General features: G+C 31.8%; 2 protein-coding genes across 2 annotated transcripts; both read right to left on the bottom strand.

Annotated features, from left to right (window-relative positions):
• Positions 1-1006: 1006 nt before the first annotated feature.
• Positions 1007-4192, bottom strand: LOC100782032 (cyclase-like protein 2). The gene is made up of 7 exons (XM_041005961.1): positions 3720-4192; positions 3428-3472; positions 3238-3310; positions 2569-2666; positions 2149-2219; positions 1751-1880; positions 1007-1581 (listed from the first exon to the last, which is right to left on the bottom strand). The coding sequence occupies exons 1-6, from the start codon at positions 4069-4071 to the stop codon at positions 1752-1754; spliced, it is 768 nt and encodes a 255-aa protein (XP_040861895.1). The 5' UTR covers positions 4072-4192; the 3' UTR covers positions 1007-1581; position 1751.
• Positions 4193-6135: 1943 nt separating this feature from the next.
• LOC100781483 (cyclase-like protein 2) lies at positions 6136-10498 on the bottom strand. Its single transcript, XM_003536572.5, has 7 exons — positions 9922-10498; positions 9634-9678; positions 9254-9326; positions 7971-8068; positions 7476-7546; positions 6454-6615; positions 6136-6368 (listed from the first exon to the last, which is right to left on the bottom strand). Exons 1-6 carry the CDS (start codon positions 10394-10396, stop codon positions 6490-6492), a joined length of 888 nt encoding a protein of 295 aa, XP_003536620.2. The 5' UTR covers positions 10397-10498; the 3' UTR covers positions 6136-6368; positions 6454-6489.
• Positions 10499-13544: the final 3046 nt, after the last annotated feature.

The following is a 13544-nucleotide window of genomic DNA, read 5'->3' as shown; positions in this document are numbered from 1 at the left end:
ATGCAGATAACAAAAGGAGTTATATTGAGTGCTTCATCTTTTCCTGACAGTTTTGTGCATTTTGTTTGCTACCAATCTACCATACTGGCAGGATCAACCTTAATTGTGAGGCTTTTCTTGCATTATTATGCTAGCTCTTGAAAAAGATATGACAGTGATCGAGGGATTTAGAGAGTGCGAATTGATTGATTTGAATAACGCATTGGTAGCCGTGGTAGTGGAATCTTGCAACACTAAAGTATCATAGTGAACATAATGTGGCCATGCACCAATTCCAGCAGCATTTGTTCAATGAAGCAGATTCCTGATGTACACCCATATGTCCGAGTTAATCATCAATGCATAGTAGCCTTTGCTATTAACTAACTGAGACCCAAGCCAACCATTGTCAACAACAAACTGAAACCAAAACATGAAATTGTTTGTGTAGTACCTTTAATTTTTTATTCTAAGTAATTAAAATATGATCTAACTGCTATGTGAAAAATATCTATATACATGGTTCTTTTATTTTATTTTTAAATGACTTGTTGAATTGAAGTTCTTGTGCATGGTTATAAGTGTACACATAAGCCACTAAGTTAACAAACATTATTGATACTATCTTTTTTCAATAACGAGTTCCTACCTAGCGGACAAAAGACCAAATTCAGAGTTTTAATGTGTTATCGTTGCATCTCCCTAAGTGTTAATGCTGAGTGCAAATTATATACACACACATTATTTTCCTTTCCAAAATGACTTTTTGATGTGCTCATGCATGTTACTAATAAGTGTAAACATAAGCCACAAAAATTGTTGCACAACATTTAAACTATCTCGCTCCATAATGACACCACTATGTCAATTTATCAGTTCCAGCTTAGCAGACAAAAGAGAACCAAATTCAATGTAATGGTAAGATTGTTGCATCTCTCTTGCTATGCAACGCATAAACTACTGATGATCCACAGCATCGTTTCCTGCAGCAATTTCAACATACTGTGTCGGCTATTGATCTACTGAATAGAAAAATTAAACTCTTCTGATAGAATTCAAAACAGATAGAGAGTATCCAGTTATCACATGGTCATAGCTGCGAGTAATAACAATCCCACCTTGATCTTCAATCCATCAACTTTCAAGTACATGGTGCTCTATGATGGACTAACTATTGAAACAAGCCCAAAACGAAAGTTGCAATTCTGTACTAGGAAACAAGAATAAGTGTACACATGAGCCACTAAAGTTAACAAACATTACTAATCTTGCTCCACAAAGACACACCATTGTGCCAACTTATTCCATTGCATCTTTCTCGAAGTGCTAATGCTACGTGCAAATTATCTATATATACATTATTTTCCATTTCAAAATGATTTCTTGAAGTGCTTATGCATGTTTTTAACAAGTGTAAACGTAAGCCACAAAAGTTGATGCACAACATTGAAACTATCTTGCTCCATAAGGACACCACACCACTATGCCAATTTATCAGTTCCAGCCTAGCAGACAAAAGAGAACCAAATTCAAGTATTGCAAAGATTGATGCATCCCTCTTGCTCTGCAAATGCAAAAACTACTTTGAAACAGCACTGTTTCCTGCAGCAATTTCAACACAGAGTTGGCTATTGATTCACTGAAAAGAAGAATTCAACTTTTGACAGAATTAAAAAATAGAACATACCCTTCCAGCCCCCCCCCCCCCCAACACACACACACAAAGAAAAAAGATGCAAATCCAAGTTATCCATTCCAAGCTCACACGTACCCTAATTTTTAATCAGAATGCACCGTATTGGTGATCCCTCAGCACCAGCCAACCTAAGAGGTAAGCAATGGACTGAATATAATCCTGCTGGAACATCATCAAGCTTCAAGCCTTCCACGAGAATGATCTCCTAAATCATTTGCAGTAGTTAGTTCAGGTCACATTGATTTTATCTCTTATCCAAGCAACAAATGAAGCATATTCAATTTGGTTTATACAAGGAAATCTGAAGACAAGACTACCAATCTCATTTCAAAATACATCTCATACCTACTAATTGGCAACTATCTTCCAAACTAAAAAGTTAAATATTTTATCAGAAGAACAGATGCCAAATGAATTGGAATTGATGTGGAGACAATAAGTAAGTTAACACTTTGAAGGGAACTTTTTCTTACCCTGTCTTTTAGAAAAACAAGGTGAGATGGAATCAAGTAATCATAAGAAGCAACAGATAGGTAATCAATTCCTGCATTGCACCACAGAATATAAATGTCAGGTAATCAATGTCACACATCCAGATCATTAGTTTTCCCACACAGGAGCTCAAAATTATCCTGTGCTATCTTCATCAAGAATGGAAATAGTTATAGCTATTCAACTCACTAACAAGCAAACAAAAATGCCTAAACATTCATCTTCATCTATTTATTTTGCATTACATGTATGAAAAAACTATGAAGTCAGTCAAACAAAATAATTTAAGGGGAAGCAGGCTACAAGTGCAAAACTAGATCCAGCCATTGGAGTTGGAACACCTGACAGGAAAAATGCACATGGGAAACTGCAGCCAATATAGCAAAACAACTTATACCTACCAACAAGTTTGATATCCGTGTTATCCACTAGCCACTTAGCTCCATCAACTGTGAATCCTACATAGCTTGTGTCCCATTCCTTCTGAAACATAAGCCGCCTAATAATTTAACAAATTTTAGTTCAACATTTGGTTTCAAATGCTATGAAGTTCAAAATTGTGAAAATGATACCATAGCTTAGACATTAATGTCAAAATCTAAAGACCTGATCAAGCATATATGCATATAATCAAAATCAATGGAAACAGCAGCTATAAGAACTTGTTAATCATAATTAATATTTCTTTTGCTTAACACCCTCACCTGCTTTAATAGTCTATCTTCAAGGAGAATATAGCCATTGACACAAGCAGAATGGATAAAAATATATATAGCTGCACTCATGGCTCACTCAAACAGAAATGAAAATGAAGGAAATAGAGACAACAGATAGTTGACAAAGCATTAAAAAAAAAACTAGTACTAAAATACTGAGGAAGTGTATAAAAACAATAAGTTCCTTCGCATGGAAATCTAATGTTACATGAACTTCAAAAACATATTTCAGGCAAACACAAAAGTCCAAGAATGCCACTAGTTATATTTCCAAGCTGTTTCTTCAAATTTATTGAACTTTAAGTCCCAGAGTTCACAAAACGTTGTAATACTAGCTCAACTTGTAGACATTACCTGTCGGTATTTAACGTTCGGAAGAGAACACGTACAACACCCCTTGGAATATTCAACGACTTCATAACTTGAGCTGAAAAAGGACAACACATTTTCATAATAGCAGTACAAAATTAATTTTAAAACCAGAAAGTTGCCCACGGCATACTATCCTCGTACACCAAATGAAATTAAAAAAAAAAATGCATACCAGTTATATTACTATCTCTTGGAACATCAACTAATAGAGCAGGTCCTGCACACAGAACAAACAATCAGGCATTTAAATGGAAATTATGCAATGGTAGTATCATTATTACATGTGTTCCGACCTCAAGTCTACTACATCCTTAGGTTATATCCTAATAATATCCGTTTATTGCTCATGAGTTTATCTTTAAGAGGTGTTTCGGTTGATAAAAGAAAGTGTTTATAAACTATCCTAAACTTGAATTCCTAAGCGCGGCAACGAAAAGATAAAGGAATAAGAAAAGAAGAGTGACCGTTGAGGATGTCCAAGTCGAGGGTGTCGACATCGAAGCCGGCATCGAAGTAGTGGTCGAACACGTGGCCGGGGGCGTCGACATGCGTGCCGGTGTGTGTTGGGAGTTTCATTTCGGAGTTGTTGGCGAGGGAACCGTTCTTCATGCTCTTGGGAAGCCACAGGAACTGCCCAATGCCGTTATTCGATTCCCATTCCGGCATCTCGGGTTGGTACCGGTGACTGATGTCGAATATTCGGCCATTGCCGTACACTTCCCGCCTAGGCGGGACGAGGTTGTCGTTGCCGTTCGCCGCCCAGATCGCCGCCGCGAAGGCGAACGCAAGCACTGACAATAATGCTCCACGTTTCATCGTCAGATTTCGTCTCAATGTGGATACAATCGTCACCAACAGAACAGCATCAGTCCGTACAGTCCATTCCTCGTTATCGTTACCATGAACGAGATATTTTCGTCCACCCAATAATTTGGACACGTAAGAGGTTCATCCATTGATTAATTACAAATTACAAATTATTATCCTTTTTATAAGATTTAATCTATAAAAATTCTTATATTAGTTATTTTTACCTTTAATATATATATATATATATATATTAACAAATAATTAAAAAATATTAATTACAATAATAGTTTATAAAAAATTATAAATTTAAGATAAATTTATTATTATCAATTAAATTAATTATTTTTTTATTTATGATAAATTAAATAATTGAGTCGTATATATAAAAGGAAGAAATTATATTATTTTTAAATTAACTATTGTAGAAAAATAGTTATCCTTAAGTTATATAGTCTTTTATGATTAGAAAAGACTGTGATAAGAATATTTTATGAGATATTTTCTAACTTCTAGTCATTTTCTACTTTGTTTAAATTTTTTTTGGAAAATACCTTTTATAAAAAAAGAGAAATGTATTTCATTTTTTATTTGATTTTGTGAGACAATTATATATATATATATATATATATATATATATATATATATATATATATATATATATATTTAAGTAAGAGATATAAATAATTATATATAATATTAATTATTTAATATATTAAATAATGAAAATATTTTATCATATATTTTTTAGTTACTTTATATTTTTTCTTATTTCTATATTTTTTTACAGATATTTCTATATGTTTTAAAAGTATATATCACGTCAATTTTATGTATATTTTTTTTATACATCAAGTTTTGTGTATATAAATGAGACATTAAACAATTATATATTAATATAAGATTTTGTGTATTAATTTATATGATAAAAAATTTTAATCCAATAAATTTGAGATAAAATTATCCAATAGAAAATTATTAAATGGCATAATAATTCAAGGATTTAATTATTTCAACCATACTCTTGAACACTAGTCAACATTCTTCTTAGAAAATAATTTAAAGTGCGTTTGAATAGAGAATTTTAACTGAGGAAAGTAATTTATCAGAAAATTTGAATTTCTGTAATTTAGAATTCATTGTTTGGATATTTTTTATAAAGAATTTAAAATTTTGGAATTTTAAAATAGAATTTTAAACAACTAGAAATCTGGAATTTCAATTTCCTTCTAAAATGTGAGAAATTGAAATTCTCTTCGGTCTTCTTCAAGAAATACTTCCTGAGCTCCCAAATAGAAGAACACGTATAACTAGCACATCAATCATATTTTTTCTTTTTTTTTCATTCATTTTTTTCATCCTCATAATTTTAATTTTTTTTATCCAAACACAAAATTTTGAAAATAAAAAAATTTCAATTGAAATATTTGAAATTTTTAGAATTTAAAATTTCTTAAAATTTAAAATTTTTCAGAATTTTAAATTTCTTCATCCAAACACACTCTTATTTTATTTTTAAGAGTTTTTACTACCATACGATTCTCGTTCAACCGCATATCTTTCTCATTTTATAAAGTAAATGTATTTTTTTTAATACATTTACAATGTAAATATTAACTCTTATATTAAATTATCAATACAAATAATTTTCATTTCCTCTTGAAACACACTTTCAATTTCAGGGAGGATAATTATTGTGCCGGATGGCTTGCAAAATCTGGGACGAAGGAAGAACAATTTAAAATTTTCTTTTATTTCATTTTCCACTCAATTCAAATTTTTTATTTTTTTCCTCTCCCATTTTCTTACCTTCAATCCAAACGGAGGGTAAGTTCTAGCTGATGCGCTTGGAGTTCACTTTTTAAGTAGATAGGTTCCTGCTCTCGTCTATTCTTTTCCAATGTATTAAAAAAATATTTCTTAAAATATAGTATTTTTTTTTTTTTGAGATTTCATACAGATTTTTATTTACACACGCTCAATTATATTGCACGAGATCCTTACTAGTATTTCATTATTTTTCATAGAGAAATAGATATAATTATTGAGGCGTACAAGCATGCGTATTCAGAATTGCGCAAGTACTTGCCTAGGTAAATATTAAAAACATAAGTTAATACAGGTGGACCCCTAGTCCGCAACTGAAGTTTAATCACAATAACTCGGTAGTTTACAACCCAAGGACGTAAAATACGAGTAATTTCAACGTACTACTATCAGCTTAGCTTGCAATTTGCATCAAACTGCTTCTTATGGACACCACTAATTGTATTCGGGGCTACGTTGCTTCTAATGGCAGGTTCATCCTTCAGCATCAGTATTTTGACTTAATAAGGGTAAGGATAATTATGCACAGAAAGAATATGGCACATTCTCATAATATAATCATACCGTGCAATTGAAAACCAGGTTTGACCCCATCATGGATCATCTGATCAGAATACATCGAATTGGTGATGCCTCAGAGTGAACCAACCTAAGAGGCAAGCAATTCAATGAATATATTCCTGCTGGGACATCATCAAGCTTTAGGCCTTCCACAAGAATGATTTCCTGATGTATTTGAAATTTGTCAGTGCATTGCTTATGCTAGCTCTTATCCAAGCCACACATGATGCAATTTTTTAGTTTTCTTTCAAACAACAAAATTAAAAGACACATCCTAACAACCACTTCTCCTTACCCATCTGCATGTTCTACTGACTTAAACTACAACTATCTTTCCAAATAAACTAAACAAAAGGTAAGAGCCTCTCAGATAGAATGCTATCTCACCACAATTTTGGATTAGTTCATCAACAGCTGAGCCCAAACAAGTGTATTAAAGCCAAACATTAAGATAAATCAACTGAAGAACCGTTATGAATGAACGAAAAGGGTAAGATCAGCAATGGAAACTAAAGGTTCTCTGCTGATAAACCTGACCATCTATAAATTTCTATTAAGAATAATGAACAGGGGAAATTAGTGATAGGGATTAAGTGATACTTAAGTTTCATAAAGTTTATAAATTATTGAGAAGTCTGTGGTCAGAGTGTCAGACATAAAATGTACATTAATTTGAGAAGCACAAATACAAAAGCAATCAATACAAATAGTTATTTTCCCTGAACAAGACATCAAATGATACAGAAGACAAATAAATTGATATTGCCATCATTTGCTGGAAACACTAGTGAGATTCATTGCCAAAAAAGAATACCAAAATTGGAGTTTAGACATCTAACCCACCATTACCAATACAAGTACAAAAGTTTAAGATGGGAGAACGATCCTGGATTTAAGGCACTAACTAACATATTTAGGGCCTAGAAGATCTTTAGTTGTAGTTTTCAGTTTTTTCAACACAAGATAGTGAGTGGGAATGAGTAGCTTGTTACTAATAAGGAGTAACAAGAGACAGAATTTCTTACCTTGCTTTCCAGAAAAACAAGATGAGATGGAATGGAGTGATCATAAGCAGCAACAGATAAGTAATCAACTCCTGCAATAGAAATTGAATTAATGCAATAACAACTTTAACAAGAAAAAAAAAAGTATGACTACAATAAATTGGAACAGAAAAAGAATTCCACTGTAGTTGCTCCCTTGTACAAGATATTAAAATTGAATTAAAATATGTAGTGGGTTTGCATGCTAAGTTGCTATTTTTATATCCTGAAATAAGAGAACAAAGAGAGAATGAAGCAAAATGCCCTATCATTATCACATTTAACCCTAATTTTTAATTATTTTAATGTTCATTGCCTAAATTTAATAACTCTAACACACACACTAGAGATATAGTAAGTAAAGACAAAAGTAAGATCAAGATATAAGGAACCAGTCATGAGTCGAACAAGAGACAGAGGAAATGCTTTTGGGAGGGAAGAAGCAACCCATATCTTAAAAAGTCATCTATATCTTACCTACAAGTTTGATGTCAGTGTTCTCTGCCAGCCATTTTGCACCATCCTCCTTGAATCCCACATAGCTTGTGTCAAATTCTTTCTTAAACATGAGTCGCCTAATATTTGAACAGAGATTTAGCTCACATATAGCATCTAATAAACAACTAAATATCAGTATATTGTTAAGCAAAATGTTGAAATTGCAAGCTAAAATTATATCATGATTTATGAATCATTAAGGTTATAATTACATGATCAAATAAAAGATACTTAAGGGTATGTTTGGATACATGGAAAGGGAGGAAAAGGAAAGGCACTATAAACCTTTTTATATAAATTATTTTCATTCAAAACCTTCCCCGCCCTTGCATTTCCTCCATATAAAGGTTGGTAAATGGTGTTTACCAAGGTCCAATAACTGGACAACTACTTAAAATCTCATATTTTTTCTTCTAAACTTGTATCTTATAATTTTGTTTTCTCCCGTAAAGTTCACTCATTAGAATCATAGATCTTTTTTCTTCATCTTCCTCTGTCTTTCTATTTTGATTTTGTTTAATTCTAATTTAAAATTCATATTGACTAACAAAAATTCTTTTAAGATAAATAGATTTAAACTCATTTTCACTTTTCAGTTTTCCAAATTATCATTAAGAATCAATGACTCAATATGTATCATTGGTAATTAGCCAATCTTTTTTCTGAGTATAAACTCCACCAGCGGCCAGCAGCCACCCCCTCTCCATTCTCTAATAACCTATTCATCACAAGACCATACACATAAAAAATGAAGGAAACTACAATTACCTGTGTGCAGGTTAACAGATTCAGATCAACAACCACCCTACAATGACTATAATATGCAACCCAAAATTGAATCTGAACGTAAAAAGGTAACAAAAGACTGAAAAAGTATAAGAATGCAATGCAATTTGTAGAAAATAAAAATGTTGCTAACAATTTCAAAACTATAAGAGATAAGACTTAACTTCAGAAACAACAAGTTATTTCCTTTTAGAAACTTATTTTTCATACATATAAAAATAATTATGCATTAACACTGCAAGTGACTGTTTGATCTTATTTTGTGTTCAATTCATAGATATAGATCTCAAGACAAATATTGTAATAATCTAAAAAAATAATGCTGTACAAAACACATTTCATGTATTTGCAAGAACTATGAAGCAGCATCAGAGAAGCACTGAAGAAACTTTAATAAATTCACTTTTTTTCTGGTAGACAAACAGGAAGAAAATCTTCATACAGCAGTCACGATACATGTAACTTATACAACATACCTGTCAGTGTTTAAAGTTCTGAAAAGCACACGGCTTACACCTCTAGGGATATTCAGGGACCTCATAACCTCAGCTAGAACAAGAAAAATTAGCAATGTTTCAATTAAACAAAACAAATGATAACAGGGGTTTAGCCTGCATTTTGCATAACAGATATTCAATATAAAACAGTCTGAATATGGGAAAGCAAAGCATCCACCCAACTTCAAGCTTGAGAATGGCACTAAGACAAATACAATTTTCTAACATATTTACTGTGAAGGAAGATCTAGCATTTACACGCATAAGAAATTGTGAATTAATCGGAAAATAATAAAACCAGACTATATATATATATATATATACACAGTATGGAGCAGTTCAAAAACAGGTATACATACCAGTAATGTTTTTATCCCGCGGAACATCAACCAGAAGTGCAAGGCCTATGAACAGAACAAATAGCGTATCAGTTGTCGGCATCTAAAATAATTCGTTATCGACAAAAAACAGTATTTCAAAAATGAAACAAAACGACAGCAAACAACACCACCAATATGAACGAAAATGATTAATTTAAGTAAATAAATTACGAACCCTACTATTAATTATCTAATTTTGTTAATCTAGAATTGAATTGAAGAAAGAGACAAATGATAGAAGTTGCAGAGAGAGTAGTGTTATGTTACCATTGAGGAGCGTTAGGTCGAGTGAGTCAACGTCGAAGCCAGCGTCGTAGTAATTGTCGTAAAAGTGACCGGGCGCGTCGACATGGGTGCCGGTGTGAACACCGAGCTTCATGTTAGAGCTGTTAGCGAGCGAGCCATTCTTCATGCTCTTATCGAGCCACAGGAAGTGTTGCCCGAGCCCCTCCGTCGAGTCCCACACCGGCATCTCGGGGACATATCTGTGAGTGATGTCGAAGATTCGCCCCTCCTCGTATACTTCTCGCCGTGGAGGAACCAGAACACCGTCGCCCACGCCCACGCCGCGGAGGGAGCACTCACCGGTTTCCGTGCCGGGGATGGAAGGATACGCGGAGGAGGTGTCGGCAACGGCGACGGAGTGCGCGCAAATTGCGAAGAGGAAGGCAAAGAGTGATCGAGAGTTCATGGTTGACTGAGAAAGATGAATGAAACACAAAGATGAATGAAACACATCCATCTCTTGACAGAATGTTATTTTTTAATTTTTTTATTTATTATTTGTTATTTTTACAACAATGACAAAAAAATTTTAAAAAATCATTTTGGTCTGAAAAATTGAGGCGGCGACATATTGTTTCCGGAAAGGATAAAAATATATATATATATGACTGATTGATTATATTATTAAATTTAATATAAATTGACAAACTAATTCCTCAATCAAAATGGACACAAAATTAAGAATGGTAAGAATATTTGTATTATACACAATATAAGGCTAATTAAATATAACATATTTCATAATATAAAATTTGATACTATTATTATATTTAAATATATATTATGTATACTAAATATAAGATGAAATTGTAATTTGATCCTCTATAATTTTTAATCCGTAGTTTTTTTTTTTCCTTTTTAAAATCACAGTTTCAAAGTGAATGTAAGGTGGAGTAATGATGCGACAAGTTGTTTATAATTTTAAAAAATATTATGAAAATGGTTGAAATGAGATTAAAACACAGGTCTTCTTCTATCTCTTTCACCACATAAACCACAAAACCATTTTTTCTTGTTTGAATTATACTATAAATACTATATTATATATAAATTATTATATGATTTAATTGTTTTTTAATATACACGAATTAATTTATATATATATGAGAATATTTACTATGAGAATAAAAATAATAGCCATCGAATTAAATCCGTGCAACTTGAAGCTCTTCCCTACGTGGCATCTTGTTATTGTTCTCAAAGCACACGACTCTAGTTCACGTCTCACAACAGACTCGACTCTGGTTCACTTTAGAGAATTCAAAATTGCCTTAGCTTTGTTACCCTTAGTCACTGACACCGTGAGCAACAAACATTGCCTGAATTGGATCGAGTATTTTTCACATTGAGGAAGCAGCAACATGAATTGCATACATTACTCCAGCATCAACACCATGTTTAAAACTCTAGCATATCTACAATTATACACGATGATTATTTTTAACCCACTCAAAATCAATAGCTAAAAAGAGTTGGAAGTAAACTGCAGCAATGTATAGGTAATATTTGATAAATTATGGGAGATTGAGAAGAAGGGATATACCTTTCTATTGAAGAAATTGACTCTAAGGATTGAAAACTGCTCCATCATCACGTGCATCTGAGCAAATTGCTCCTCCAATGAAATTGTCTTCACGAATTAGAGTCATGAGTCGAACAAGAGACAACCCAAATCTTAAAAAGTCATCAATATATTACCTACAAGTTTTATGTCAGTGTGCTCTACCAGCCATTTGGCATCATATTCAATTCCTTGAATCCCACATAGCTTGTGTCAAATTCTTTCTTAAACATCTGTCTCGTCTAACATTTAATTTCAACAAAGATTTAGCTCGTATATAGGCATCCAATAAACAACTAAATATCAGTAATCTTTAGGCAAAATGTTCAAAATTGCAAGCTAAAATTATTTTATGATTTATGAATCATTAAGGTTAAAATTACATTATCAAACCTTTTTATTTAAATTATTTTCAATCAAATTATTCGCATTTTCTTTATATAAGGTTGGTAAATGGTGTTTACCAAGGTCCAATAACTGGACAACTACTTAAAATCTCTTTTTTTTTTCTTCTAAATTTATATTTTATAATTTTATTTTCTCCCATCAGGTTCACTCTTAGAATCACAGATCGTTTTTTCTTCATATTCTTCTATGTCTTTCTATTTTGATTTTGTTTTAATTCTAAATTAAAGTTCATATTGGCTAACAAAATTTATCTTAACATAAATAGCTATAGACTCGTTTTCACTTAATTTTCAGTTTACCAAATTATCATTAAGAATCAATGAAATCATTATGTATCATTGGTAATTAGCCAATTAATCTCATTCTAAGTATAAACTAGAAAAAATAATTAATATTACATTGAATATTCAAATGTGATACTTATTTTGGAACATATTTTTTCAAATGCAACACTTTGGGACAAAAATAGTAAATAAATTAGTACATGGTTAATTATTTTATAAAATATTTTTTAAATTATAAATTACTTTTTCAGATCACTAGTTCAAATGAGTTTAATGTCATCATTGAAGTGCTACATCATTCATTTAATAGGCAGAGGCTAAAATTGCATAAATTTAAAAATTTAGGGAACAAAATCACAAATTTTAAAATAGAAAAACCAAAATTACAATTTAACCTAAATATTAATATAAATACTACATTAAATATAATAAATTAAATGCTAGATTAAATGTATACAAATATTACATTAAATGCTACATTAAATATATAAAAATCTTAATTAAATGTTATATTAAATGCATTCTATAATATATTAAATATATTCTCTCTTTACTAATTGTTGTCATAGGTTTTCTAGCAGACAAAAAAAAAAGGTTAATACTCCCTTTGGTCATTCTTATAAGATACTACATATTGTTTTGAATATTTTTTTTTTGTTTTTTATAAGAATCTTTTTAAAATTATTTACATGCGTTAGTTGTTTTATTATATTAAAATATCCTTTACATTCTAGTTCATCTATAATTACTATAAAAATAATAACTTCATTTGTTGTCATTTTTTTCATAATATTTTTATCCCCAACTATTATAAATAATTATAATATTTTAAATTATGAGATTAAACTTGATCACACATGAAGTTCTAGATCCCTATTCAAGAGTGTATTCGAAAGTCCAAAAAAAAAAAACTTTTTGAAAAGCTCATAAATTTTCAAAATATATCCATGAATTTCTCATTTCCCCAAGAGGGGCAATTTCTTCCAAAACACTAAAAACAAGTGAGCAAAACTGAATTGCACGGCCCATCATCTTTTTACAAAGTGACAGCCACCCCCAAGGAACCAACAAGTTCACCAGAATCGCAAACGAAACCAAATCAAAATCAGCACCACCTTCGAAGCTTTTTCTTTGCTTACGCAGCGCTGCCACCTACAGCCACAAAAACGGCCATCATCTTCATCAAAATGCACCGTCGGAGGAGAAGATGGGTTGGAGTTCTGCATTTGGGATAAGAGAGGGAGTGGGTTTGATGGAAAAAGAGAAAGAGGAGAGATTGTTTGTTTTGTGGAGTTGAATCTGTGAATGGGATCTTTAAAGATTGAACAGTTACAGTGAGCCTTTGGAGTCAC

Source organism: Glycine max, chromosome 10, assembly GCF_000004515.6.
Source record: "Glycine max cultivar Williams 82 chromosome 10, Glycine_max_v4.0, whole genome shotgun sequence".
In the NCBI taxonomy this organism is placed as follows: domain Eukaryota; kingdom Viridiplantae; phylum Streptophyta; class Magnoliopsida; order Fabales; family Fabaceae; genus Glycine; species Glycine max.
This window is presented reverse-complemented; position numbering and strand designations above follow the sequence as displayed.